Here is a 27526-nt window from a genome sequence, read left to right on the forward strand (position 1 = left end):
TATTCACTAGTAATATATTTTGTATTCCACGCGTTCAGAAATAACTCGGTATCATTAATTATTTGGAACTTGCCTACTGTTGGCCTCTATTGGATCTGGGTTATATCAAATTATAAAATTGCTATTGCGAATTTTAATGAATCGATTTCCGTGCCGGCTCGCCAACAGATATCGATCAAGTCTGATCATATTGACAGAATTAACATAACAGACAACTGGAACGCAACATGTTATGGTGGAAACTCTCCAATTCATTTGGAGGCGTATTCCTGAAGAACATTTACATCAATTTGCGATTATTGTAGGCAGATGGAAAGACAATGAAGAGACGCAAAAAGAATGAACAAATCAAACACTAAAATTGTGTAGTTTTATATTAGGTGTGTGTTTTTGCCATCGCCATTTTATTGACATTTCGCGTGAAGAGAAAACTATAATAATTGTTAATGGCTGCCGTAATGTGTCGTTTTTTATTGAGTTTGTGTCTCATGAAACACTGCCGAAAAATGTATTTATAATTGTGACATTTATGAGTAACTAATATATTTTTACTAATTGTAGATTATGGAGGTCTGTTTCAAAGAAATTGTACCCATTTATCTTCATAGTGTACATAATTTTATATCTGAATTTTTATTTCTAACGGCTTTTCATTTTAAAACCGGTTGTCACCAAGTAAATGTTATAATAAGTTAAAAGCAATCTACACTCTTACTTAAAGCTTTTTTTCTTTATAATTATAGTAAAAATTGACATTAACTTCTAGACAATATTGATCAACATACTGTTACAAAATGCCAATGCCGTTAGAGAAGCAAAGTTTAAGTTATCTACACAAAGTTAACTCATCTATTTTTTACTGTAATTTCAGCCCAAAAATAAAGTTAAAGTTATCTACACAAGGATGATAACTCTTTTACTTTTACTATAACAAAGTTATCTTAAGTTGAACTTATCTTTACTACGCAGTTTAAGAGTCCATATTCTTATCGAATCCCAGTGCCGAATGTATTTTTCGGTGATATGGATTTTTTAAATGTACATACATCTTATTTTTCATGATGCCATATTTCGTAATAATAATAATGATAAAATACTGTAATATTGTAAATTATAATCAATAATTAAAAAGAAATAATAATCTACCGAATGTATCAAAAGTAAGTCATTATTAATCTGACTATTTTTATTTTTATTTTTACTAACTAATATGCAATTATTTTTCAAGATGTAACATACTGTATTGTGTTGCTAAAAAAATACTTTAAACATTTTATTTGATTTATTTGATTTAAAACAAAAAAGCTTCTTTCATCTCACCATAGATGTCTCTAGTGAATTCCACCAATATGTTTCAAATTTGAACAGTATATATAGAAGTTCCAAGAATTTGAGTAGTGTGGTTATCAATCATGGGTAGAATTGGTAAATGTTACACGTGTGTAAAGTGGCCAATGACGTTCGTAAGCCCTGTAAATACCCTTAAATATTCTTTTGCATCTATGTTGATGTTAAAAAAATAATAAAACATTAATTTGAAATTCATTATTTCATATTATTATGCTTTTAAAATATATGTGTTTGCAATTTTTGCACAGAATACATGTAAATATGAATACTATTCTACAACGATTTCAATATTTGAGAATATATATTGTATAATTTCTTACTTTATCGTCTCAAATTATAAGTTGCTCTTGCTGGAGATTATTATTATTCTCTTTAATTTTATGAAAAATTGTATAACCAGAAAATGTAATAATTTTTCGTTTTTGCTACATTTATTGTAAAAAATATATTTTATAATCTACTGAACAATAAAACTTTAAAAAGGATTTTTAATTTATTTTTATTTTTACCCAGTTAAAAACTAATCCTGTGAAAATATACAGTTTGATATTCACTGTTTAATAAGGACACCATTTTAAAATTATGTAGTGTCCTTTTTAAATATTGTTTACTATTATATGTTGTATTTGTGTTTTAATATCGTGTAGCATTTTCAAAGGAGACATTAATTTAATAACGAGAGAATGACTAAGAAAGTATAAATGACGAATGTGAGACTTGGCACGATCAGATCAATCAGAACCTAAAATCTGGCGGTGTCAAAAGTCTGCGTAATCGGAGGGCATGTTTGACTAGATGTATGGATATGAAGGAAGCTAGGAGTGTATGTCAGGACAGAAGAGTGTGGTGTTCCATCCTCTCTGTCTATGCAATAAGGCGTGATAGCAGTAGTAGTAGTAGAAATATAGTTTTTTGAAAAATATGTTACGGGAGACTTTAAAACTCTTAATTATTTACAATATCATTAATATTCATAACTGTTATATAGGTATCAATTTTACATAAACTGTAAGGAATTATTATTTTACATAATATATATATATATATATATATATATATATATATATATATATATATATATATATATATATATATATATATATATATATATATATATATATATATATATATATATATATTCGTGGACGTTTTTCATGACATTTACAACTTGCGGCGAATATATTAATTTTTATTCCATGAAATCGTACGTAATATAATAATACCATATTAATATTTATATAAAAAAACACTAATGACCGTTATTCAGATACATATCGGTGAAAGATCGGTTCAATTTAAATATTTTCTTCAACTTTCAATATTTTTTAAAAACAATCACTTAGTTCTACAAAAACAGAAGTATTAGAGAATAATTGATTTGATTTATTACCAAATTATGTTTTATTATATTATACTATTATACCACTAAAAAAGTAAAAGTTTTAAAAAAGTTATAAGTTTTTAATAATGGTTTAGATTGGTGATTTGTATATTTAATGTAATTTAAAAAACATGTGGAGATAGCAATTGATAATAGAGAAGCAAATAACAATGTTGACAAACTATGATTAAGAAAATTATTTCTAAAATAATTGACGCTATTACTATTCATTGCAAGTGAAAATTCAGATAAAAGTGCTGACTAAAGTGTGAACTATTCTGGACTTTTTAAAGGTGAAAATTACACTTAGTGTTTTGAGAATTGGGCTTGAATAATCTAAATACATATATCAAAGGAATAAACGTTTGTAATTAATTGTTATGAATTCCAATGATCAAATAATTGAACTTCATTAAACTACGTTTTTCTGGGTTACTTTGACGTGACATGAATATTATATTTTCTGACGAATGCGTTTCAAAATTCCCTTCACAAATTTTACTATAATACCTATGACGAACCTATTCGGTACACGTTTTCTGTAAAATAGGGCATATATTTTGTAAATGTTTTGGTTATAAATGAAGAGAAAACTATTTTTTTTAATGTCAAACGTAGGTACCTCTACGAAAATAAATCCTTATGTTGGTATGCGTGAAAAATTATACCCCATCGCCTTAAAACCGAATAAAAAGAATCAGTTGTCAAAAAGTCGTTTGAGGTTAGAATTACGAAGTATTTAATTTTTGATTACATGGTTATGATAATATGATTAATATTCTCTGTAATTATTTGTGAATTGTGAATAGAATTACAGAATATGATCTAACTGTTAAGTAATTTAAAAAAATCGGATTAGATTATTTGAAAAAATGTCTGAAAACGCAAGTGGAAGTGTTCCAATATCTAAAGAAGTGAGGGCTTTCATTGAAAAAAATGATTGGGATTCACTGGGAAAGTATTTGGTAGGGAACAACACGAGGTATCGTGAAAATATCATCATCCCTAGAACATTTGGTCCGGTCAAAATAAAAGCAAATGAGGAGAAAATGATCGAATCTGCCGTTGAAAGCTGCGCTTTCAAATCTCTCATGAGCTGTGTTATAGGTAAGATAGTTGTTCTTTTTGACTGCGAAATGTGAAATATATAAAACTATAGAGGCTTCTTTACAGTTGAGATACCTATAGTGTCAGGTTGTGGTCCCGTGGTTAGTGTCGCGGACTCTTGAGTCAGAGTTTCTGAGTTCGAACCCACTCTACCACAATTTGATACCTATTTTTAATTATGAGCCGCTTAGGCCTACAGAAATAGTATGAAATTGAAGTATTTTGTAAATAAAAAAAAAGTATTTCTGTTTTTAAAAAAAATTGCCGATTGAAGAGTGAGGCATCTATAAATACATAGCTCTTTTAAATACTCTGGACCCAGTTTATGTATTGATTTATACATGAGTAGACATTGGGAAGCTAAACTGGCAGTGCACAACGGAGTCCTGGTTCCAACTCTAATGTATGGAAGTGAAACATGGAGTTGGCAAAAGAAAGATGAAAGTAGACTGAATGCAGTCGAAATGCGATCTCTCAGAAGAATGTGCGACAAAACGATGTATGATAGATGTACGAATAGTGAAATAAGGAAGGAATGCAAAGCTGAGATAAGCATTATCGATAAAATTAAGAAAGGTGTGTTGAGATGGCTCTATTCTCTCTGCCTACCCCTGCGGGGAAGCGGCGTGATGGTTAGTTAGTTAGTTAGTTTTAGACATTGTTTATACTCACCATTTTTGGGTAAGGGTAACCAGTACATATATTTTTTTAACATATCTTTATACAACGGACTTTCGGCTTTAACAGATGCCACCTCCTCTCAATTACACTGTTATAACAAGGTTTTACCGTAGTACTATCAATGAATTTTTTATATTCCTATCTCTTCCTTTCCTCAAATTGCTTTTAAAAATTGCTTTGCAAGAGCAGGTCTGTCAGGAAGCCTAGATGCTGTATCAGATCTAGAAATGCGGTGGGACAGCTTTCAACATATCTTCCTTTCCTCTTTTATCTCACACACCTTTTAAGGTGTGGAGCACTGACCTCCGCGTTTCGTCGTAACGTACATTCGCGGCGAGCATCCGAACATCGGATAGAGTACTCAAAACGCTCTCGGCTCGCTGTACTGACTATACCATTGCTCGCATTGTAACGTGTTACAATTCGTACCATTACGGCTGTCCAAACTTAAAACACAGTAAGGGATTTTTTTTGTAGTACGTTTTTTTTTGCTTTTTTGGACTAAGGAGATTCTACTTTAAAAAAGTACTATAAATAAACGTCCTTTACTATGTTTTGAGTTTGGACAGCTGATTAGATCACTCAGTATTTTTTTTCCTTACAAGGGTATGGTTTGGGAGCGGCGATCGGTCTGTTTACGTCGTCAGTCAACCCGAATGTTGCGAGTGTGGGGCCAGAGAAGCAACAAACAGCCCGGGAGATCTTCCGGGAGATGAAGGGGACCACGCTCAGCTACGCCAAGAACTTTGCCATGATCGGAGCCGTGTTTGCACTCATCGAGTGTAACATTGAGTCGGCTCGGGGGAAATCGGACTGGAAGAATGGCACATATGCGGGAGGAGTGACCGGAGGTCTTATCGGACTAAGAGGTATGATATTATAGGTACTTATTAGATATGATATTGACCGATAAATGTAGGAGATAAATTGCAACTTAATTTTCTTTTAACCCAGGTAACGTTTGACATAATCGATTTTTTACTTACAATACCTTTTTTGTATTGAAAAAATAAGTTTATCTTCGAAATAGTTTTAATAGAACAGGAAATTTTTAAGGCGCAGTATTCGTTAAGTAATTTCTCTTAATCCAGGTAACATTTTACGCAAATGATTTTCTTCTTAAAACACCGTTTTTGCATTGAAAAAATATATATTTTTTAAACAAATATATCTTTTTGAATAGAAAAGAGTTATTGAAAGGTTATAAATTTAATAAAAATGATAAAAAAACTTCAATATAAATGCATATTCTAAAAATAGGACTTGCAGTGACATCTGTGGACTTCTTCACAAATTTTCTTCAGTTTTACTGTAATTATTATAATACAGACATTCCCATTCCTGACTACCTTAGTAAGCTCAAAGCTGGTGCAAGCGAGGAATGGAATAAAATATTCTCTATAACATCCACTGGATCTTATTATAAGTCAATCCAACCCGTGATACCCAAATCCCCTTGGTTCCGCAAAATCAAGATTCCCAAGCTGAATGTGTCCCTTCTGTGCAGGCTGAGGATCGGACACACAGTACTTGCATCCCACCTCAAAAAGATTAACATTCTAACTTGTTCGCTGTGCGCGTGTGGAGAGGAGGATGAGACTGCTGACCACATATTTTTCAACTGCCCCTTACTCCCTAACCTCGAGTTCATTCAGGACATTCGGTCGGAGGGTTTGTCCTTCCCGCTGAATGTCCAACACCTATTGTCAATCAACTCCAAAAATGTTAACGGTGCCATCATTAAACATATAAAAAAGTATGGCAAAAGCGTGTGACCCCAAAAAAAATCAATAAAAAAAATATATATTGTTTAAGTAAAATCACTAGTATGGCAGGTATCACCCAAAATTGGGTGCTTTGCCAATAAATTTAAAAAAAAAATTATAATACAGACAGTTTCATTGATATTCTGATATGGTTTTGGCCAAACTAATGTACTAACACGGTTCAATTTGCACAAACTCAGTCATAGATAGGTTAATAATACTATTTCGTCATCATTTTATTATTTTCTTGATATTTCAATACTGTTTTGATAACTAAATTTTAAATTTTTATAACCTGTATGCATAATAAAGGGTCCGCCAAATAACTTTTTTTTTTTGAAAACAGGGCGCAAAACATCGAGTGTAGCTTCGGCTGTGTGGCACGTAGCGCCGTCCTGTTGAAACCAAATGTTGCCAATATCCTCCTCTTCAATTTTTGTGAACAAAAATCCGTTCAACATGGCCCGATAACGATCGCCATTGACTGTAACGGCCACTCCTTGCTCATTTTCAAAGAAAAATGGCCCAATTATGCCTCTGGACCAAAATCCGCACCAAACAGTGACTCGTTTTGGGTGTACCGGCTTTTCAATGTATGCGTGCGGGTTTTCTGTGCCCCAAATACGACAATTTTGCTTGTTTACATACCCGCCAAGATCAAAATGAGCTTCATCCGAAAAGATGATTTTTTTGGCAAAATCGGCATCTTCTGTAAGTCGATCGCAGGCCCACTCAGCGAAGCGAAAACGCATTGGATGGTCAGTTGGCTTCAACTCCTGAACCAATTGGACTTTGTATGGCGTCATACCAAGGTCTTTATGCAAAATTCGTCTCAATGATGTCTCCGAAATGTTCAATTGTTGAGAACGACGGTGAATTGATGTTGATGGCGCTTCACGCACACTTTCTGCCACAACATCGATATTCTCGGGTGTACGCACTGTTTTTGGCTTTTCACGCTTTGGTTTATCGATGAGGATGCCAGTTTCTTTCACTTTTTTCACAAGATAACGAACATACGGAGCTGACGGTGCTTCTCTTCTTCCAAAAACCGTACGCAATTTTCGCACACATTCTGCAACATTACCATGATTTTCAAAGTAATGTCGCAATATTTCCCAGCGTTGTTCAAGCGTATACACAACCATATTCGCTCAGCGGAAGGATAAAACTAATTATCTGTCAAATCAGACATGAGCTAAGTGTTACCATTCACGAAATAAGCACTAGTTGAAAAAAAAAACTTTAGATGGCGGACCCTATATATATATTTTTATGTTATTTACAGCTGGTTTGCGTGCTGGAATTGTAGGCGCTGCTGGTTTTGCTGCCTTTTCAACTGTTATTGATTATTATATGCGCAGTCGTTAGTCTGCAGATAATGCCAAGAATAAATATTATTCCGTTACAATGAATGATTGTAAGATAAAGAATGATTGACAACGACAGTGTTTGTAAATATGTATAGATTAAATTTTTTTGTATTAAAATATTACCAAAAATCTTTTATCTTTTTATTTTCAATAGATTTTCCATATTCTCAATGTTATTAATATTTAAAGCATTTACTTTGTGGTTAGTCATTTTTACTTATTTTTTTTTTACAAAAATGTTAATAATATGTATTAGTATATAACCACTCACCGAGATTTTTATGTCTACCGGTTTCGAGACGTACCCTGGTACTATGGTAGTGAAGGGTAGTATTGTTTGCATGCTGTGGTAGCGATTGTCCTGACGAAGAGACGGGTAAACATAAAAATCTCGTGGAGTGGTTATATACTAATATTATTAACATTTTCCATATTTCATCAGGTCATCTCAGTTAACAATGAAAATGATCATATATTTAATCAGATCAACTCAGTTAATAACATTGATATCCGAAGCATGTGCAAGAAGGAAAATATCGTGAGATATTGGAGGTTCCAGGTTCGATTCCTGGGGAGTCTAAATAAATATATGATTTTTACCCTCAGATAACATAGAAGATAGGTATGCGGTATGTGAGTAAAATAAAACCATCCAGACTCCCCTGTATTGCACTGTGCAGCTAACACCAAGGTAGACAATTTCTGGGCAGACCACTAATGAGATGGATTTCCAAATCTACATTGCAGGAGGCTATTCCCTCTTAAAAACTGGCCACAAGGCTACACCGTAAAGAAAAACAAGAAGATTTTCATATTCATGTTTATTTTATATCATCCTGGACTGGTACATGTCGCACGGGACTACTTACCTTCATGCAGTTAATGATAAAACTGCATCGATACAATGCAGTGCCCTTTGCACCATTGAGTGCAGATATGGGTTAGAAAAAGAAGCACTTACAACCATGTTATTGCTGCATCAATAGAGTGCAGAAGTCTGTCCACCACTTATTGCTGAAACAACACTCTAAAATTTCCATCTTTGTAAAATTTTAAGTAAAAAAATAAAAGCCTCGTAATTCTTATCAATTTATTTAAAATATATTGCAGCTTCCAGTATTGCACATGGGATTGAAAAATTGCACATTTATATAAGGTATGAAACATTAAAAATATCACTTAACTAATAATATAACAATATATTAAATCTAATACATGTCTTTTGTCTATGAAGTGAATGAAAAAATTTCATTACATGATAATTTTTACTTGATTGCGTTTTTCCGGGTTATTATTTCATAGTTTGTCGAAAATTTTCGGAAAACACAACTATTGTAAGGTAGAGGAAAGGCAATTGAGATGGTATGGGCACATAGGACGCAGAGAACCTGATCATATTGACAACCAGGCAATCGCCATGGATTTTCCTCGAAAGACAGAGGAAGGCCAAAGAATTCATGGATGGTACAAATATGATACGAAGGCATGGCCTAGGTGACGTTGTCCAAGATAGAAGGACCTGCAGCCTGAGGATGAGGAGAGCGACCCCGATAGTCTACAAAGACAATAAGTTGTGATGAAGGCAGGAGGAAGAGTTTGTCTAAAATTATAGTTGATGATGACCGCTGCAATGGTGGCTGAAATGTCTGCATAACAAGACCACGGCATAATAATTCTGAAAAACGCAATCACAATCTGAATGGCAGTAAAAATCAAAGAAATTTAATTATTTTTTTGTGATATACTACTTCATTTGACAAAAGAAACCTTACGCTTCATTGCACAGCTCCTTATAAATAAGTAAATGCTTTATTATCGAAATTATTTAAATTAATTTTAAAATTATGACAAGTTTTCATTGCAAGATTTTAATTATAGTTTTAAACTTATTTTTCTAAAGATCTGTACTTCAGCATCTTTCTGTTTGATTGCAATAAAAAGATATTGATTGCTAAGGAAGATTATCGTATTTGATATACTCAGTTTTTAACCCCGTGACTGATTATATTTAATAAGGATGTTATTTGAAAAAGGGCAAGTTTTTTATTTCAAATATATGATTTTAACACATTGTTTGCGGAAAACGCTTAAAAGCGTATTTTACATACTGTTGGTAGAGAGCGGGAGATGCTTATAAGCATTCTATTTGCTTTTGCTTACTTTTAAATGTGAGATAGGCTAAAAAACCTTCTACAGATCAAAATTGGGTTTGCAGTTACTTGTGATTAGTATACGACCCTAATTAGTATACCAATTTGAGTAGGGCTTGATGAAAAAACTGCCCTACAACAATGTGTTAACATATCGCTCACTCCTTTCAAGAACGTCATAAATCAAAAATCGTCAATTTTCAGTTGTGCATGTTTTCGTAATGCCCAGAAAATGTACTACATCCCACCAAAAGAGGCATATTTTTAACTTAATATTTACCCACTACAGGGCAAAAAGTGTTGTTTTTGCATTTTGAAGAAAAGGTATTGTTTAATTATTTTATAAATATACTTAATTTTTTTCAAATGGAGAAATAACCTTCAGGTTTTACCTAAAAAGATCTGTTGCACAGTAAAAAGTTTGATAAGTGGCTTGATATTTATTTTTGATACATTGTATTATGTTCTTAAACTTTAAAAACGTTCTCCTGAAAAATCAAGTTTTTTGATTTATGACGTTCTTGAAAGGAGTGAGCGATATGTTTGAAACAAACCAAATAATACCCACATTGGATGAGGCTTATGCCTAATCACATCACTCTGTGACATCATTTTGATCTGCCCTTTAATTTTGATTATTTGTCAGCTTCCTGAATCATAAATAAACATTTATTTGCTTGAAAAACAAAGTTTTACAACATTATTTAGATTTACTTTAATATATTCCAAACATCAAGAGATAACAACAACAAAAATTGTAAACAAATATACTAAAATAACACAAATCAAAAGAGTCAAACAAACTCCGACGTAATACATAATTTAAAAATAAAAAATATTGCACAAATTGAGATATTTGTTACAGAATTACTTAAGACTACGTTCATCAACTTAAATAATTTTTTATTTTGAAATGTTATAATAATTGTTAGAGGTTTGTTTCTCCATTATATAAAATAAATCAACAATCTCCCCCCGTCAAATTATTATAAGTAGGTACTCCTCAAAACATTATTTAAAACTATCCATTATTTATTCACAAGAGCAAAGAGATTTTTACTTTTTACAATACATTTAAAGTTATCCATCCCCAAAAATCCCATATACTTGTATACACCTTATATTAGAATGCTTATTCGTAAATTGGTGCATATTTTAGAATTTTTAAAACAGTGTACAGTTTAAAATAACAAGAATTGAGCTCCATATATTCTCAATTTGTTAGCTAGTACATAAAACATTGAATGGTGTTGCTATTAATGCAATTCTTTCATTGCCTAAAGTACCTATTCTTTTTCATTTCCTAAATAGCTAGAATATCTTTCACATTCATTAAGTTCCTATACATATCGCTCAGTCCTTTCAAGAACGTCATAAATCAAAAAACTTGATTTTTAAAGTGAACGTTTTTAAAGTTTCAAAATATATTACAATGTATTAAAAATAAATATCAAGCCACTTATTGAACTTTTTACTGTGCAACAGATATTTTTAGGTAAAACCTGAAGGTTTTTCTCTATTTGAAAAATATTTAGAATGTTAAAAAAAAACATTAAACAATAACTATTCTTCAATATGCAAAAACAACGCTTTCTGCCCTGTAGCGGCTAAATATTAAGTTAAAAATATGCCGCTTTTGCTGATATATAGTACATTTTCTGGGCATTCCGAAAACATGCACAACTGAAAATTGACAATTTTTTATTTATGACGTTCTTGAAAGGAGTGAGCGATACGTCATCTGCATCTCATCATCATCTGCTCCTACACATATCGCTCACTCCTTTCAAGAACGTCATATATCAAAAAACTTGATTTTTCAGGTGAACGTTTTTTATGATTAAAAATATAATACAATATATTAAAAATAAATATCAAGCCACTTATAGAACTTTTTACTGTGCAATAGATGTTTTTAGGTGAAATCTGAAGGTTTTTTCTCCATTTGAAAAATATTAAGTATATTTAAAAAAATAATTAAACAATACGTTTTCTTCAAAATGCAAAAACAACACTTACTACCCTGTAGCGGGTAAATATTAAGTTAAAAATATGCCGCTTTTGCTGGGATATAGTACATTTTCTGGGCATTCCGAAAACATGCACAACTGAAAATTGACGATTTTTGATTTATGACGTTCTTGAAAGGAGTGAGCGATATGTCATCACATTAAAAATATTCCACTCGTTTATCCATGAATCCGGGGCGCAGGACTGTCTTCATACATTTATGATGTGCAAAATATTATTTAACATGTTGCACATCATAATGTATGAAGACATTCTCTTCTCAGTGGAAAGGTACTTTTGTAGTTCTTATGGCAACACTCAAATTAACAACACAAAACAGACTTATGCAAAATAGCTGTGCTATGCTTAGAAAAAATTGCAATTAACAATTTTAATACCAAGACACAACACCATTATCTAATTGGTTGTTGATGATCCAATGTTTAAATTTTTTTGACAGCTCAATTTATTTTAAGTACTGTTTAAAAAATTCCTAGCAATATGCAGAAATTTATGAATTGAGGATTATAATTTATAATCCCAAGTATTTTTATAAGCTAATAATTGCATATGAATATCATGTTTATACCAGAACCAGTTATATAGAAAATATTCAAATTATTTCATTAAACTATGGACATTGTTTAATGCAAATATTCAATGCTATTTTTCGCCATAAAAGTAAAAATTTCAAAGCTGTCTGCAAGAGAGGTTTTAATAAATAAGGACATGTATTAGAGAATACTAGATTTGCCTATTTGCTTTAATTAGATTAATTATAAAATATCTCTGAAAAAAATTGTTTTTTTAGAATATATAAATAGATTATATCATGGTATCATCAAACATGTTAAAAGCTGAGTAATTTTGTCACTAAACAAACTAACATAACTAATAAAATTAACCCCACTAACAGGAATACTAACACTTATAAGTCAAATGTAAAAAGTGTCAATAAAGAATAACTCGACACTGGCTATAACACCCAAGAAGGGTGAAAAGCCATAAAAAAAGAAGAAGAAGAAGAGTAATTTTGTATATTTTTTTAAAACAATTTACTAATTAAAAAAAAATTTAAACACCATTTATTATTTCAGTAGAAAATGTACTGAAAGAGTTTCATATATATTAGCAAATCATTATAGAAAAGTAACATATGAAAAAATGGAATGTCCCACTTATATACTTAAAACACTTCCATATAAACTTGTATATAACATTCACCGTGTTTATTTACAAAGATAATCTCAATATAATAGCTCTATAATATTATCCACCATAGCGGTTGGCGTATTTTGGCACCATTTTAGAGGTTCCCGGTTCAATTCTCAAGTTATTTTTCATTCTTAAATTCTGAACTTATTGGCTGAAGTACAAGACTGATCATCTCGCCTTCATGTAGTTAGCGACCGAGAAAACACTGCGTCGATACGAAGCAGTGCCCTATGCACCACTGGGTGCAGACAAGAGTTAGAAAAAGAAGATACATACTAAAGTATAGATACCTCTCCTGCAAAGAGATAAGTTTGTACAATTTTTACTTTTAGACAGTATAGTAATATTGACATATTAATGTAGTAATTAAATGTGAAAAATGCTATCTTAATAAATTATGATAATCTAATATATAGATAACCTAATATATATGAGATTGATATCCCCCAAAATCAGATTAAAGAACATTAAAACTGCTTAAAATCAATTAATTACTCTTAAATATATATGCATAAATGCATACATGTTATGTAATTACATATTTTTAAATATTTTAGTGCTGAGATTTGTTTGCTAAAATTGCTGAAGACTTTTTTGCTAAAATAGCACATTTCAAATTCAGTGGATATTTTAAGGGCGAAAACAATAGGTTTTACAAAAATCTACTTCTATTTTTCACTACAAATTAGTTAAATTTGTTTATTTGTGAATATTATTGACGAATCAGAATTTGAGAAACGCGTATGCTGCGACACAACATCCCATCTCGACCGCCAAAATACACTGGCGTCATCGTCAATAAATTGATGACCGCGCTTTTGGCAAAGTATAACAGAGTCATTATACTGATTCTCAGCGCTGTAAAGGTTAATGTCGTAAAAAACTTATGACTATTTCACCTCGTAACTACTAAAAAAAGTAAAAATAATAAAAAATTGACAAGTTATTTAAAAAATAAATATATAGACATGTTTAAGGGAGGTAGCCTAAAGAGTCGGCTAGTGCAGCTGATGGACCTCGGTATAGTCCTCTCCTCGCGCTTAGTAGTCTTCCGTCGGAAAATAGGGCTCCTACTTCCGCTTCCTTTTGGGATATCAACGCTTCTTTTGAGCGATGCATCATCACTGAAAGCGGACAAAAAACTCTTCATTTCAAAACCATTCAAAGTTCATTTACCTGTGGCTCTTAGATTTTAAAAGCTCATAGAACCAGTTTCAAGAATTAATGCAATATAGATGTTTAATGATGGGCAGAATGGAGAACATTACACAAGTCGCTCACTCCTTTCAAGAAAAAAAATCGTCAATTTTCAGTTGTGCATGTTTTCGGAATGCCCAGAAAATGTACTATATTCCAGCAAAAAAGGCATATTTTTAACTTAATATTTATCCGCTACAGGGGAGAAAGTGTTGTTTTTGCATTTTGAAGAAAAGGTATTGTTTAATTATTTTTTTAAAAATATACTATATATTTTTCAAATAGAGAAAAAACCTTCAGGGTTTACCTAAAAAGGTGTATTGCACAGTAAAAAGTTCAATAAGTGACTTGATATTTATTTTGAATATATTGCATTATACTTTAAAACATTAAAAACGTTCTCCTGAAAAATCAAGTTTTTTGATTTATGACGTTCTTGAAAGGAGTGAGCGAAGTGTTGAAATTTCAGTCTCCATAGTGTCATTACACTGTTACCATTGTTAGCATGCCCGGCTACCGTTCTGGAGATCCCGGGTTCGATTCCCAGGGGGGTGTTAAATAAATAAAAGTGATTTTTTGATCTAATATTTATTCAATATTACCCTGGTCTGGTACCTGAAGCGGACGGCTGATCACCTTTCCTTAATGTGGTAATGATCAAGATACACTGCACTTATGTGATGCAGTGCCCATTGCACTATCGGGGTGCGGATAAGGGTCTGAAGACGAAAAATTGATAACTCAAGCCAGCCAAATTCAATGCTGTAGGCCCTGGTATGCCTGAGAAGATAGAAGTTAAGAAGTCCGAACTTCTATATTCTTTCATTTACAAATAAAAATTGAGACACCGATAACATGTGTATATATTTTAAATTGAAGGTAGGTACTTTTAACACATTTCAGATATGTATGCGCCTGCGGATCGCTGGCGACGGGATTCGATAATATTGTAGTTAAGACCTTAAAAAGAGATTGGCATATATATTATTCATAAAAAAACATTGCTTAATTTCTTCTTTTCTGCCTTTGAAATGAGGCTGGCACAGAATGTAAAAAATACCCTTCCTATCCTTTCCCATCCGAAGTGTGTTAAAATAAAAAATTAATGATTGACTTGATTATTTTGATTATTTTGTCCGCCTCCGTAGTATTATGGTCAGCACGCTCGGCTACCGTTCTGGAGCTCTGAATCGAACCCGGGACGGGTTCGATTCCCAGGGGGGGTCAAATAAATATAAGTAATTTTTTCACTGTAATATTTATTCAATATTACCCTGGACTGGTACCTGAAGCGGAGGGCTGATCACCTTTCCTTCATGTGTAAACGATCAAAATAACACTGCGTTTATATGAAGCAGTGCCCTATGCACCATTGGGGTGCGGATAAGGGTTTCATTCATTATGTATAGGTGATTTTTACTCATTAAATTTCCTATTGTATAAATGAATAAAGTAGTTACTTGGAAGCTGCATGGATCCGCTCCTGGTCCCGTAGAGACCCATGCCTCTGCTTGACATAAAGAGATCGTAATCCAAGTGGAGATTGTCGGAGCTGTAACTCTTCCTTCCTCCCCGGGTAAGGCCGGTGCTTGGGCGTCCCACCTCAGTTGAGCAACTCATTCTCTCAAATGTGTCGAACCTGCCACGCAAACCATCAACACAACATCAATTAGTTGCTTGTCTCAGACTATAGGCCTTTTTTTTAGATGGGAGTTGCCTTTAAAGAGGGAATTTAAATCATATACATTAAAAAAAAATATATGCAAGAACTATTGCTAAAGGTGTAGAAGAATCCCGCTTCGGAAAACTTCTTAAGACAGATGGAACAGATCAATATCCAATGAGATATTGTTCAACATAGCGGTAGCTCTTCCTACAGGCATAACCATTGGCAGGTTGGTCCTGTGTATAGGAATGTGAAACAATCTATGTCGACGCTGTCTTAGGTAACTATCGGGAACATACAGATCAATGTTCCGGATAATTAAGGATATCTTTCATACCGCAACAATCGATAGAAATGTGTAATCAAATACACACTCCTTCTAGTAATTATTAACCTTACTTATACACAAGGTTTATAGATCATTAAGTGAATTTTTGGTCTTGTAGCTAAAAAACATGTTTTATTTTAATCTGCGTAAGGATAATAATCTATTGTGAGCCAATTAGGAACTTATCAGCATTTGCTCATTGCTGGGAGGAAACCAAGTAAAACTCCTGTTTTCAAAAGGAGAAGCCGGACTGTTGGCTGTCGTCAAAGGGCCTTCCGTTCTACTAGAAGAGGGTTCGGCATTTTGTGTCCTAGCTTGGTTAGTGGTATCTATGTAAAGTATGCTTTAGTGTCTGACCACACCCAAGTGTTTTAAATACTTGATCATGCCAAGTATTCTACAGTCTTCCTCTGCTAGGTTTGCCTCATATATTTGTTTTATAAGGTGTGTTGGCGAGGTGTTGGGTTTTTTCTTCATCCGTTCGCATTTCATAAATAAATTGTAACAAAAAACTTTTTTACTCACCGTGAGTTTCTCTTTGTCAAAAACTCCAGCCCTGTGGAAGTGTGATTAAGGACAGATCTCGCCTTCGGCCTGAGGGGTTCGTAGTACAGTGAGTCGAGGGTGGCCGGTCCGGGAACGGACCTCCGTCGAGGAGACCGCTGAGACCGTACCGGCAGGCACCTCCCTGACTTGCAGGTACCCGTGCGGTGGGCGGGCAGTGGCACGCGAGTGCTCTGCGAGTGCCGGTTGCCGCCCTTGGCGTTGCGGCTGTTGGCAGTCAGGCTGCGGACGCCGGGGACTGTGCGGCAGTAGCACTTGTCGCTGTCGGCGCAGCTCTCCGTGTCACAGCCGCAGCAGCTGTAGCACTGGCTGGATTCTCCGGCTGTACAGTCGCAGCACTTTTCAGCTCTGGAACAGTTAAACGATCATATCAAGAGTAAGAATATTTTTTGGAGAAATAAAATGATTTTTGTTTTTTCGATCCACTCAAAAACAAAGTAATTTTATTTCTCCAAAATATATTACAATGATCCACAAAGTTAATGCTTTAAATATTCAAAATATGTTCCTATAAACTTAAAAAGAACAGCGATTGAAACGCGTATCCTCCCCGTATGGTCTGGAAACTATCACTTTAACCGCGAGGATTATAATAAAGATGTACACAGCAATCTCTTTTTCTTCTTTATCAGCTGTCTCTCCACTGCTGGATGTAGGCCTCTTCTAATATTTTCCAGACTCTCATTTGGGCCTTTTCGATCCACTTACTACCTACATGATAGATAGCATTGCCAGTAATAAGTGGATTGAAAAAGCCCAAACAAAAGAAAACTAGAAAAAAATAGAAGAGACTTATATCCAGCTGTAAAGAGACGGCTAGCAAATAAGAAGAATAGTATAATAATATAAATTGCTCAACTCAATCACAGATGGTGCTGATAACTAACATGCAAAAGAAGGTGCCAACAAAGAATATTGAATGTTACACGTGTATAATGTGGTAACTTTAACAAGCTTATTATACTTTAACAAGCCGAAACCCCTGTAAATATCCAGACTTGAACATACTTCTTCATCTCAAGGGGTAAGTGTCAGTGTCTCTTAAAAGTCTTGCACTTCAGGTAAGATATTAAATGTGATAGAGTTTAAAATAATTAGCACATTACATACCTGTCACAAGTTTCCAAAGGAACTGGAGCCGGAGGTGGTCTGGGTTTCACTTTGACCGCACAGTAACATCGGTCAGCGCAGCTCTCTGACTCGCATTCAGAGCAGGACACGTATCCGCTCGAGCTGTTTCTATTCTGGCATCCGACTCTCCTGCTCAAAGTCAAGAAATCGGAATCCTCGGAAGTGCTGACTCGGTCCGTATTACGCCCCTTTCCCTGGCGCTTGGAGTTCTTCCTGATCAGGTGTGCTTTTTCAGAACGCTTGGAATTTCTCCGTTTTACGCTTTGCCTCTTCGGGGTCTGATTGGGCGTGGCTTCCTTCGGATGAAACTGCCTCAAATCGTAGCTAGACGTAGAAACTGAGCTTTCGGAGGTGATGATCAGTTTTTTCTTGTGTGCGATCTTCGGCATTTCAAACGTATTCGCTTTCGGTATGCTCTTCTCTCCTAGACTTAAGATTTTATTCTTTAACAAATCTTTTCCAAACGGTTTTCTAAACACTAGTTTCAATCCTCTGGCACCTATCAGCATCTTCTTCCTCTTGTTTTGGACGGTGCTGTTTCTTCGTAGCAGTTTCTTCTTTTGGCGTCGCATGATTGCCTTGCTGTGCTGGAAAAGCTCGTCTTTTGTGAGCGTAACCGCCAGTTTCAGGAGGAATTCTTTGTATATAGGTTTCAAGTCGTTGAAGGACATTCCTTCCGCGTCGATTATGGCCCCGAGTATATCGTCCATACTGTGTAAATCTTCCTGGACCCTGAATTCATTGAATAATTCACTAAATCCTAGTGGAGAACCTCCCCCTTTTTTCCCATTGTTTCTGAAATAAAAAAGAAAAACCAATTTGTAACATTCTAAGTATCTAGTTACATATAATGTTACATACCAATAAATACATACATATTTGAATATATATTTGCAAAAGTTTATTTTTTTTGTACACAGATTGTTATTGTTAACAATAAATATTTTCCAAATAACAAAACTAGTCTCTTGTTTTTTTTTTAAATTACGTAGTGTCCAAATAATTCTAACTACGGCTTATGCAACACCGCTTATCGTGGCCCTATTTAGGCTTCAACTTTAAAAGTTGTGAGTTAATTTACTCTGTATTTTGATTTAAAGTTACCATAACTTCATTTAATTCGCGATTGAAAATTCTAGACAAAAACACTCACTAAATTAAATTATAATTTTTCTTTTCTTTCAATATTGAACGACTGAACACCCTGTGTTTTTTTTGTTTTTTTTTTTCTTGTTGCAGCGCTACCAACTGCGCAGCGCAGCGGCAGTGCGGCGTACTGCGCAGTCGCAGTTCATAAAACGTCCGCATTTCGCATCTGTCACTTCTGTCATTTGCGAATTCCGCGAAAGTTCTCCGGTGACATGGTTACCGTAAATCGAAATTAAATCGTGAAATACTATAGTATTATACGAATAAGTTCGTAGATTTAAGTAAATAAACGTATTTAATATAAATAAGTACCGAAATGAGCGCTATGGAGTACATTTTGATCAAAGATCTGCGGCCGGGGTTAAAGAACTTGAATGTCATATTCATCGTTTTGGACGTGGGTCCGCCGACCATAACCAAAGAAAATAGGGAGGTCCGGACTTTCAAAGTGGCGGATCAGACGGCGTGCGTGAATGTGTCGGTGTGGGACGAGCCGGGCCAGCTTCTGGTGCCCGGGGACATTGTGCGCTTGACGAAAGGCTACGCCTCCGTCTGGAGGCAGTGCCTGACGCTTTACTCTGGGAAAAACGGCGACATTCAGAAGATAGGCGAGTTCTGCATGCTGTTCAACGAGCAGCTGAACATGAGCGAGCCGAATCCGGCGCTTTCTACAGCCGGACTGCTGCAGAACAGCGTGCCGCTCGGGAATAACACCAACAACGGGACGAATAACGGGTCCAATCCCGGGATGAATAGGCAGATGATCAGCGGGCTGCCGCACTCGCAGATGATGCTCAACCAGCAGAAGAACAACATCGGAGGAGACAGGTACCAAGGAGAGCAGAACAAACCTCCTACTAAGATGAACCAGCGGGTAGGGCGCGGTAGCCATCGCGGGGCCAACCGGGACGACCGCAGATAACTAAACTCCAACCCGGGAAGCGTGTTCACCTTCCCTAGCTTAGACAACGGATCGAAAGACCAAAATTCGAAATAACTGCCAAACAAAGACATTTTAAGACTTGACTAGTTTTATAAATACGGTGAAACCTCTATCTATCGTTTTCAAAGGGACCTAGTGAAATAAACTATAAATGCGGGAAAACAATGAATGTGGGATAAAGAAGTCAACACACTTTATGTATTAATTTTAAATCAAACACAGATTTTTTAAGTCTACTAAGTTGTATTTTATTAACAAAAACACATAAAAAATTATATTGTGACAATTGTTTCGCCTTGTTATTAGGGCATTATCAAACGACTTAGTAGACTCAAAAAATCTGTGTTTGATTTAAAATTAATACATAAATTAAAATGGAGTTCTACAAATTAAACGCCAAATCAATAAATAAGTCAATACACAAGTATATACGCTCGAATAAAGATACCGTCCTCCCAATTGCATAACCATTGGTAGGTTGAAATTTTAAGAATACAAATTTTAGATGTAAATAAATGTATTAATTAAAAAAAATACAAAGTTGAACAGAACCCAAAGATCTTCAGACCTCTTCTGCTGTATCCATCACACAAGCTTTTGATAGTCTGTATCCCGCACGTTGAAATATTGTCGTTGAATATAACAAAATTGAGAAAATGTAAAAAAAACAGACAAATTATATTTTATTTATTGTTTCGGCATTAACTTTGTGGTAAGACATGTTACAATGATTAAAGAAAACACTTGTTTTTTACCACTTGAGTTTTATTATAGACTACATGTTTCAGAAGTTAAACTTCCATCATTCAGGTCTGTATAATAACTTATTATTGTTATTATACAGACCTGAATGATGGAAGTTTAACTTCTGAAACATGTAGTCTATAATAAAACTCAAGTGGTAAAAAACAAGTGTTTTCTTTAATCATTGTGACAAATTATATCAGATATGTAGCGTAATTCAAACAATGAATGTGGTAAAATGTTGGATAGAAACGATCGATGCGATCTATTTTTGTGTGAAATGAATTCGGGGTAGAATAAATAAACGACACATCTGGGAAAACGATTATTTGAGGAACGATAGATAAAGGTTTCACTGTAACTCATTTATCAAATTATGAGCTGTGCGCGTTGTGAGAGAGAGAGAAAGAGAGTGAGTGGCTACGAGATACACGATTCTAACTAATTATAATATGTGTTCACTGCGGAAAGGCAAACGGTATATTTACGCTTAAAACAATCGTAAAGGTGTGTATTTATAGATTTGGCGATGAAATTTAATTTGTAGAACTTCATTTTAATTTATGTACCGTAAAACGGGCACGTAACACGTATCGACATGATTCATTGTTTCCCTGACAGGTGACACTTATGGCCACGATACGTTCATTATTGTAGACCAAATACTGTTTAATTTTTTTTTGTACAGGGCTCAAGTAACACATCAAAGTTCAAGTAGCCTCGTTCTACGGTATTAAATGTTATATCAAAGATTGATTTTTTTGAGTTTACTAAGTTGTATTTTATTGTTGGAAAAAAACACATAAAAAATCACTTTGTGACAGTTGTTTCGCCTAGTTATGGCATTTTCAAACGAATGTCACATGTAAAGTGTGTGTTTGTAAAAGCTAAAGTCATACTTCCGTTTTACGAAGTCTGTAAATCACAGAAATAAAATTTATGTTTTTTATCGTTTCGGCATTCACTTCATGGTAAGACATGATGGAATTATTAATAAAACAATTGTGTATTACCGCCCAAGTATTATATTTTAATTTTAACGACTAGTTTCAGAAGCTACAGATACTTCCATCTACGGGTTTGAATATAAGCAGCTTAGTGTCGGGTTGTGGTCCCGTGGCTAGTGTCGCGGACTCTTAAGTTACAGTTTCTCGTTTCGAACCCGTTCTACCACAATTTGATACTATTTCTAATAATGAGCCGCTTAGGCTCACAGAAACAGTATGAAATTGAAATATTTGTGTAAATAATAAAAACACAAATATTACTCTTTTTAAAAGAAAAAAAATATTCTAGCCCGTAGATGGAAGCATCTGTAGCTAAAACTAGTAATTTAAAATAAAATATAATACTCAAGTAGTAAAAAACAAGTGTTTTTTTTTATGAAATAAAATTTACTAAATAGAAAATTATTTATGCAGAATATATATGATTTTATTATATCAAATGAAATTACAGTTTAATATTTTGCTGCATTTACTTATTTTTTCATATTTTTAAATAGCTAAAAAGTCTATTCAATTGGTATTAAATTAAAACAATGTAACGTGGGTATACTGGCATAAAAGATTAACTCAAAAATCCCCGTTTGAATAATCGCTGTTATTTAAAGCTTTTAATTTTTCATTCATTCAAACCCTTATCCGCACCCCAATGGTGCATAGGGCACGGCATCATATAAACGCAGTGTTATCTTGATCGTTAACACATGAAGGAAAGGTGATCAGCCCTCCGCTTCCGGTACTAGTCCTAGGTAATATTGATTAAATTTAAGAGTGAAAAAATCACTTATATTTATTTGACCCTCCCTGGGAATCGAACCCGGGACCTCCAGTACGGTAGCCGAGCGTGCTGACCATTACACTACGGAGGCGGACAAAGCTTTTAGCCTGAATAAAATTATTATTATTATTATAACCCTTATCCGCACCTAATGGTGCATAGGGCACTGCATCAAATTGACACAGTGTTATCTTGATCATTACTTACATGAAGGCAAGGTGATCACTCTTGCGCTTCAGGAACCAGTCCAGGGTAATATTAAATAAATATTACAGTGTTAAATCACTAATATTTATTTTCACCCCCCCCTCTGGGAATCGAACCCGGGACCTCCAGCAAACACGCTGACCACTACCCACGGAGGCGGACTGAATAAAATACCCGCTTTTAATCTTAAAGTTGAATTTACTTTTAAAACGACAGATGTATGACATTTCAGTGTGTTTTGCCAGTTTAAAGAATGTTGAAAACTTTATAATATGCATCGTTAAGTCAAAATTGCATATTTTCGAGGTAACGTTTTTTGCCAGTACACCTACGATATTCGGCTGTCCAAATTTAAAACACAGTAAGGGACATTTTTTTTTTGTAATAGGTTTTTTTTGCATTTATGGACTAAGTAGACTCTACTTAGTCCAAAAATGCAAAAAAACCTACTACAAAAAAAATGTCCCTCACTGTGTTTTAAATTTGGACAGCCGTATTATGTATACGCTTTGCGGACCTAACACAGTATACAGAAATTATTTAAACTGGTATGTGTAAAATCTTCATTTAGGTATATAAACTGTTGATGCATATATCGCTCACTCCTTTCAAGAACGTCATAAATCAAAAAACTTAATTTTTCAGGAGAACGTTTTTAAAATTTAAAAATATAATACAATGCATTAAAAATACATATCAAGCCACTTATTGAACTTTTTACTGTGCAACAGATCTTTTTAGGTAAAACCTGAAGGTTTTTTCTCCATTTGAAAAATATTTAGCATATTTAAAAAATTAATTAAACAATACCTTTTCTTCAAAATGCAAAAACAACACTTTCTGCTCTGTAGCGGGTAAATATTAAGTAAAAAATATGCCACTTTTGCTGGGATACAGTACATTTTCTTGGCATTCTGAAAACAGGCACAACTGAAAATTGACGATTTTTGATTTATGATGTTCTTGAAAGGAGTGAGCGATATACATATAGCCTCGACTCGATTGTGTTAGTTAAGATCAATGTATTTGTATATAAACTATTTTATTCAATGTGTAAACAAATCAAAATTATCATAATTTTATAATTAAAATGTAACTTTGTTTTAAAATCACTATAAATATTTTATTAAAACTCAATTAGAATGTGCGAAAAAACGATGTGTGATAGATGTTCGCATAGTGAAATAAGGAAGGAAGGAATGCAAAGCTGAGACAAGCATTATCGATAAAATTAAGAAAGGTGTGTTGAGATAGTTTGGACATGTAGAACGAATGAGTGAGGAAAGAACGGTAAAACAAATTTGTGAGGCGAATGTAAGGAAGAAGGAGCAGAGGAAGACCGAGAATAACTTGGCACGACCAAGTATGCCAAAGTGGTCAGGTTAGGAGTCGAAACAATCGGCGGGTATGTATGAGGAGATGCATGAACGTGGAAGAGGCGAAGAATGTTTGCAAGGACAGAATGGTGTGGCGTTCTATTCTCTCTGCCTGCGGGGAAGCGGCGTGATGGTTAGTTAGTTTTTTTTTAAATTATAATGTCTACCGGTTTCGAAGCTAACCGCTTCTTTATCAAAACTGATTAATACAATATTTATAGTAATAAAATATTCATAGTGATTTTAAAATAAAGTTACATTTTAATTACAAAATGGAAAATCACAAAGTTAGTGCTTCAAATATAAATTATATTATCATAATTTGCCTCAGTTGTCACTCTAAATGATCAATTGGAGCATCAACGAGCAAAATTGACAATTATGCCGACCATCTCCGGGGTACCTAATGACGTGTTTAAAAATATTTCCAAATGTATATATTCTTCTTCTTCTTTCCCTCATCCGCACCCGATGGTGCATAGGGCACTGTATTAAATTGATGTAATTTTAATTTGATTGTTAACTATACGACGGCAAGGTGATCGGTCTTACGCTTCAGGTACCAGTTCAGGGTAATATTAAGTATATATTAGAGTGAATAAACGTTTGTATTTATCTTGACTCCCCCGGGAATCGAACCCGGGACCTCCAGCGTGGTAATCGCTACACTATATGTAGAGGCGGACATTGTATATATAGCCCTCTTTAAATTTTATCCTTTAGAATGCTATTTCCTTTCCAAATCTGACATATATAAACTTATATGATTTTGTTTTTTTGAGAATTATCTCATCTTTGTAGTTAGAAAAATTCAAAATAAATATTTGAAATACCTGACAGCTTTTTCCACCAAAACATTGACAAATTTTGTTTAATTTTTGAAAATAATGTTTAAAAATAATGCATTATTGTACTCCCATTATGAAATTGACACATACCTTCTTTTTTTATTGTACAATATGTAAAAAAAAAAAAGATTATTAGATGTATCGGGTTGTGGTCACACGGTTAGTGTCGCGGACTCTTGAGTCAGAATTTCTCGGTTCGAACCCACTCTACCACAATTTGATACCTATTTCCAATAATAAGCCGCTTAGGCTCACAGAAATAGTACGAAATCAAAGTATTTTTGTAAATAATAATAATATTTAATAATAAAACCCTTACCGCACCCCAATGGTGCATAGAGCACTGCTTCATATAAACGCAGTGTTATCTCGATCGATTACACATGAAGGAAAGGTGATCAGCCCTCCACTTCAGGTACCAGTCCAGTGTAATATTGAATAAATATTAGAGTGAAAAAATCACTTATATTTATTAAACCCCCCTGGGAATCGAACCCGGGACCTCCAGAACGGTAGCCGAGCATGCTGACCATTACATTACGGAGGCGGACAATTGTAAATAATAAATAAACACAAATATTTCTCTTTTAAATAAAAAAAATTGTGTTCTTATTATATACTTAAATATTTCTATTATAACACTCTCCTTATCATTCATCGTTCACTTAACTAAACAAAAACGTGTGGAATACCACTTAAAAACACTACTTTATGACTACCGGCTTCGAAATAACCATTCCATCATAACCAGTCTACAGTTGACCTGTAGACTGGATTGACCACAGTCATGATGTAGAGTTTTTAAGTGGTATTACACAAAGCGAACAATGAATGATAAGGAGAGTATTAATGCTTTTAAAATACAAAATATTTTTCATTTTATGCTATTTTCATAGGCCTAAGCGGCCTGTTAATAAAATCAGATATCAAGTTGTTGTAGAGTGGGTTTGAACCTAGAAACTCCAACTCATATGGCTGCCGCCAGTGTTAACACACATTTGTGCCCGTTTTATCAATCTGTTTGTATACTACAGCTGTCTAGTTCACAAATCGCTCACTCCTTTCAACAACATATGTATCGTCATATATAAAAAAACTAGATTTTTCAGGAGATCGTTTTTAAAGTTTAAAAATGTAAAAGAATGTTTTAAAAATAAATATTAAGCCACTTATTGAACTTTTTACTGTGCAGCAGATCTTTTTAGGTAAAACCTGAATATTTTTTCGCCATTTGAAAAATATTTAGTATATAAAAAAAATAGTTCAACAATACCTTTTCTTCAAAATGCAAAAACAACACTTTCTGCCCTGTATCTTGCAAATATTAAGTTAAAAATATGCCACTTTTGCTGGGATATAGTACATTTTTTGGGCATTCCGCAAACATGAACTTCAACTGAACATTGACAATTTTCGATATATGACGTTGTTGAAAGGAGTGAGCGATATGTCAAATATTATTGACATACGCTGCCATTTGCAAAAATTAAAACATCCTCTGATATTCATTAATTTTACGCCATCCTGTGCAACAAAAATTATATACACATTGTAAAATAATTTTCTCTGTAAGATGTAAATTATACACACATTGTAATATAATTTTCTCTGTGTGTAAATTACTCGAAAATATATATTAAACCATACGAAATGTGTGCGTGAGATAAGAAATTTGAAAATGAAATAAAATGACAAATTAATATTTTCCCCAATTCTATCCAATGCTAAGTCAATAATATGTTAAAAATGGATGTATAAAATATACTGTATATAATAATTTTGTCTCCGCCTCTGTGGTGTAATGGTTAGCGTGTTTAGCTACCGTGCTGGAGGTCCTGGGCTCAATTCCCAAGGGGGAGTCGAAAATAAATATTAATAATAATAATAATTAAAATCTAATATTTATTTTATATTACCCTGGACTGGTCCCTTGCCACCTTGCCTTCATTTAAGTAACATTCAAGATAACACTGCATCAACACATGCAGTGCCCTATGCACCATTGGGTGCGGAAAAGGGTAGTAAGAAGAAAACTTACTGAGCAAAGTATATTTTCTTCTTCTAACCCTTATCCGCGCCGAATGGTGCAAAGGGCACTGCATTGCATTGATGTTGTGTTACATTAAGAGTGCTAATTGTATGAAGGCAATGTGATCAGTCTTGCGTCCCGGGTAATATTAATAATTAAGTATTATCGTAAAATATCACTCATTTTTCAACCTTATTGTGCCTGGGACCTCCAGCATACTAGCCAAACGCGTTGACCACTGCACTATGGAGGCGATCTAATATATTTTACTTGGTAAAAATATTAATAAATGAAACCGGCATAGTATTAACCCTTAAAATGCCACTTTTTGTCTTGATATATTCTAAAACTAGGGGTAAAATTTGTATTTTTGAATGAATGAATGGAAGATGTTTGTAACGTTGATATTGTAAATAAATACTTATACTTTTTTAATAAAACGTTTCAATGTTTCTTGTTTTTTTATTTATTTATTTATGAGTAGCTCCACCCGCCTACCCGTTGCTGTGGCTCAGTCTGGTTAAGTGAA

At 33.9% G+C, this 27526-nt stretch overlaps 3 protein-coding genes across 3 annotated transcripts in view; 2 read left to right on the plus strand and 1 right to left on the minus strand.

Moving 5' to 3' along the window:
• The first annotated feature begins 3430 nt into the window (after positions 1 to 3430).
• Positions 3431 to 7789, plus strand: LOC148307095 (mitochondrial import inner membrane translocase subunit Tim22-like). The gene is made up of 3 exons (XM_088263953.1): positions 3431 to 3838; positions 5125 to 5388; positions 7574 to 7789. The coding sequence occupies exons 1-3, from the start codon at positions 3604 to 3606 to the stop codon at positions 7654 to 7656; spliced, it is 582 nt and encodes a 193-aa protein (XP_088120079.1). The 5' UTR covers positions 3431 to 3603; the 3' UTR covers positions 7657 to 7789.
• A 5396-nt stretch (positions 7790 to 13185) lies between these two features.
• The window catches only part of LOC148307096 (uncharacterized), a 97751-nt gene continuing 83410 nt past the window's right edge, over positions 13186 to 27526 (minus strand). The window contains exons 7-10 of the mRNA XM_088263949.1: positions 17899 to 18714; positions 16750 to 17136; positions 15691 to 15869; positions 13186 to 14157 (exon numbers count right to left, since the gene is read on the minus strand). Coding sequence (XP_088120075.1) covers positions 14006 to 14157; positions 15691 to 15869; positions 16750 to 17136; positions 17899 to 18714 — 1534 coding nt within the window. The 3' untranslated portion in view covers positions 13186 to 14005. The remainder of the gene's footprint in view (positions 14158 to 15690; positions 15870 to 16749; positions 17137 to 17898; positions 18715 to 27526) is intronic.
• LOC148307097 (SOSS complex subunit B homolog) lies at positions 19241 to 20800 on the plus strand. Its single transcript, XM_088263950.1, has one exon. It carries the CDS (start codon positions 19385 to 19387, stop codon positions 19988 to 19990), a length of 606 nt encoding a protein of 201 aa, XP_088120076.1. The 5' UTR covers positions 19241 to 19384; the 3' UTR covers positions 19991 to 20800.

This window comes from Brachycentrus maculatus, unplaced genomic scaffold (genome assembly GCF_059751285.1).
Source record: "Brachycentrus maculatus isolate JH-2025_06_01 unplaced genomic scaffold, ASM5975128v1 h1tg000210l, whole genome shotgun sequence".
NCBI classification, from domain to species: Eukaryota; Metazoa; Arthropoda; class Insecta; order Trichoptera; family Brachycentridae; genus Brachycentrus; species Brachycentrus maculatus.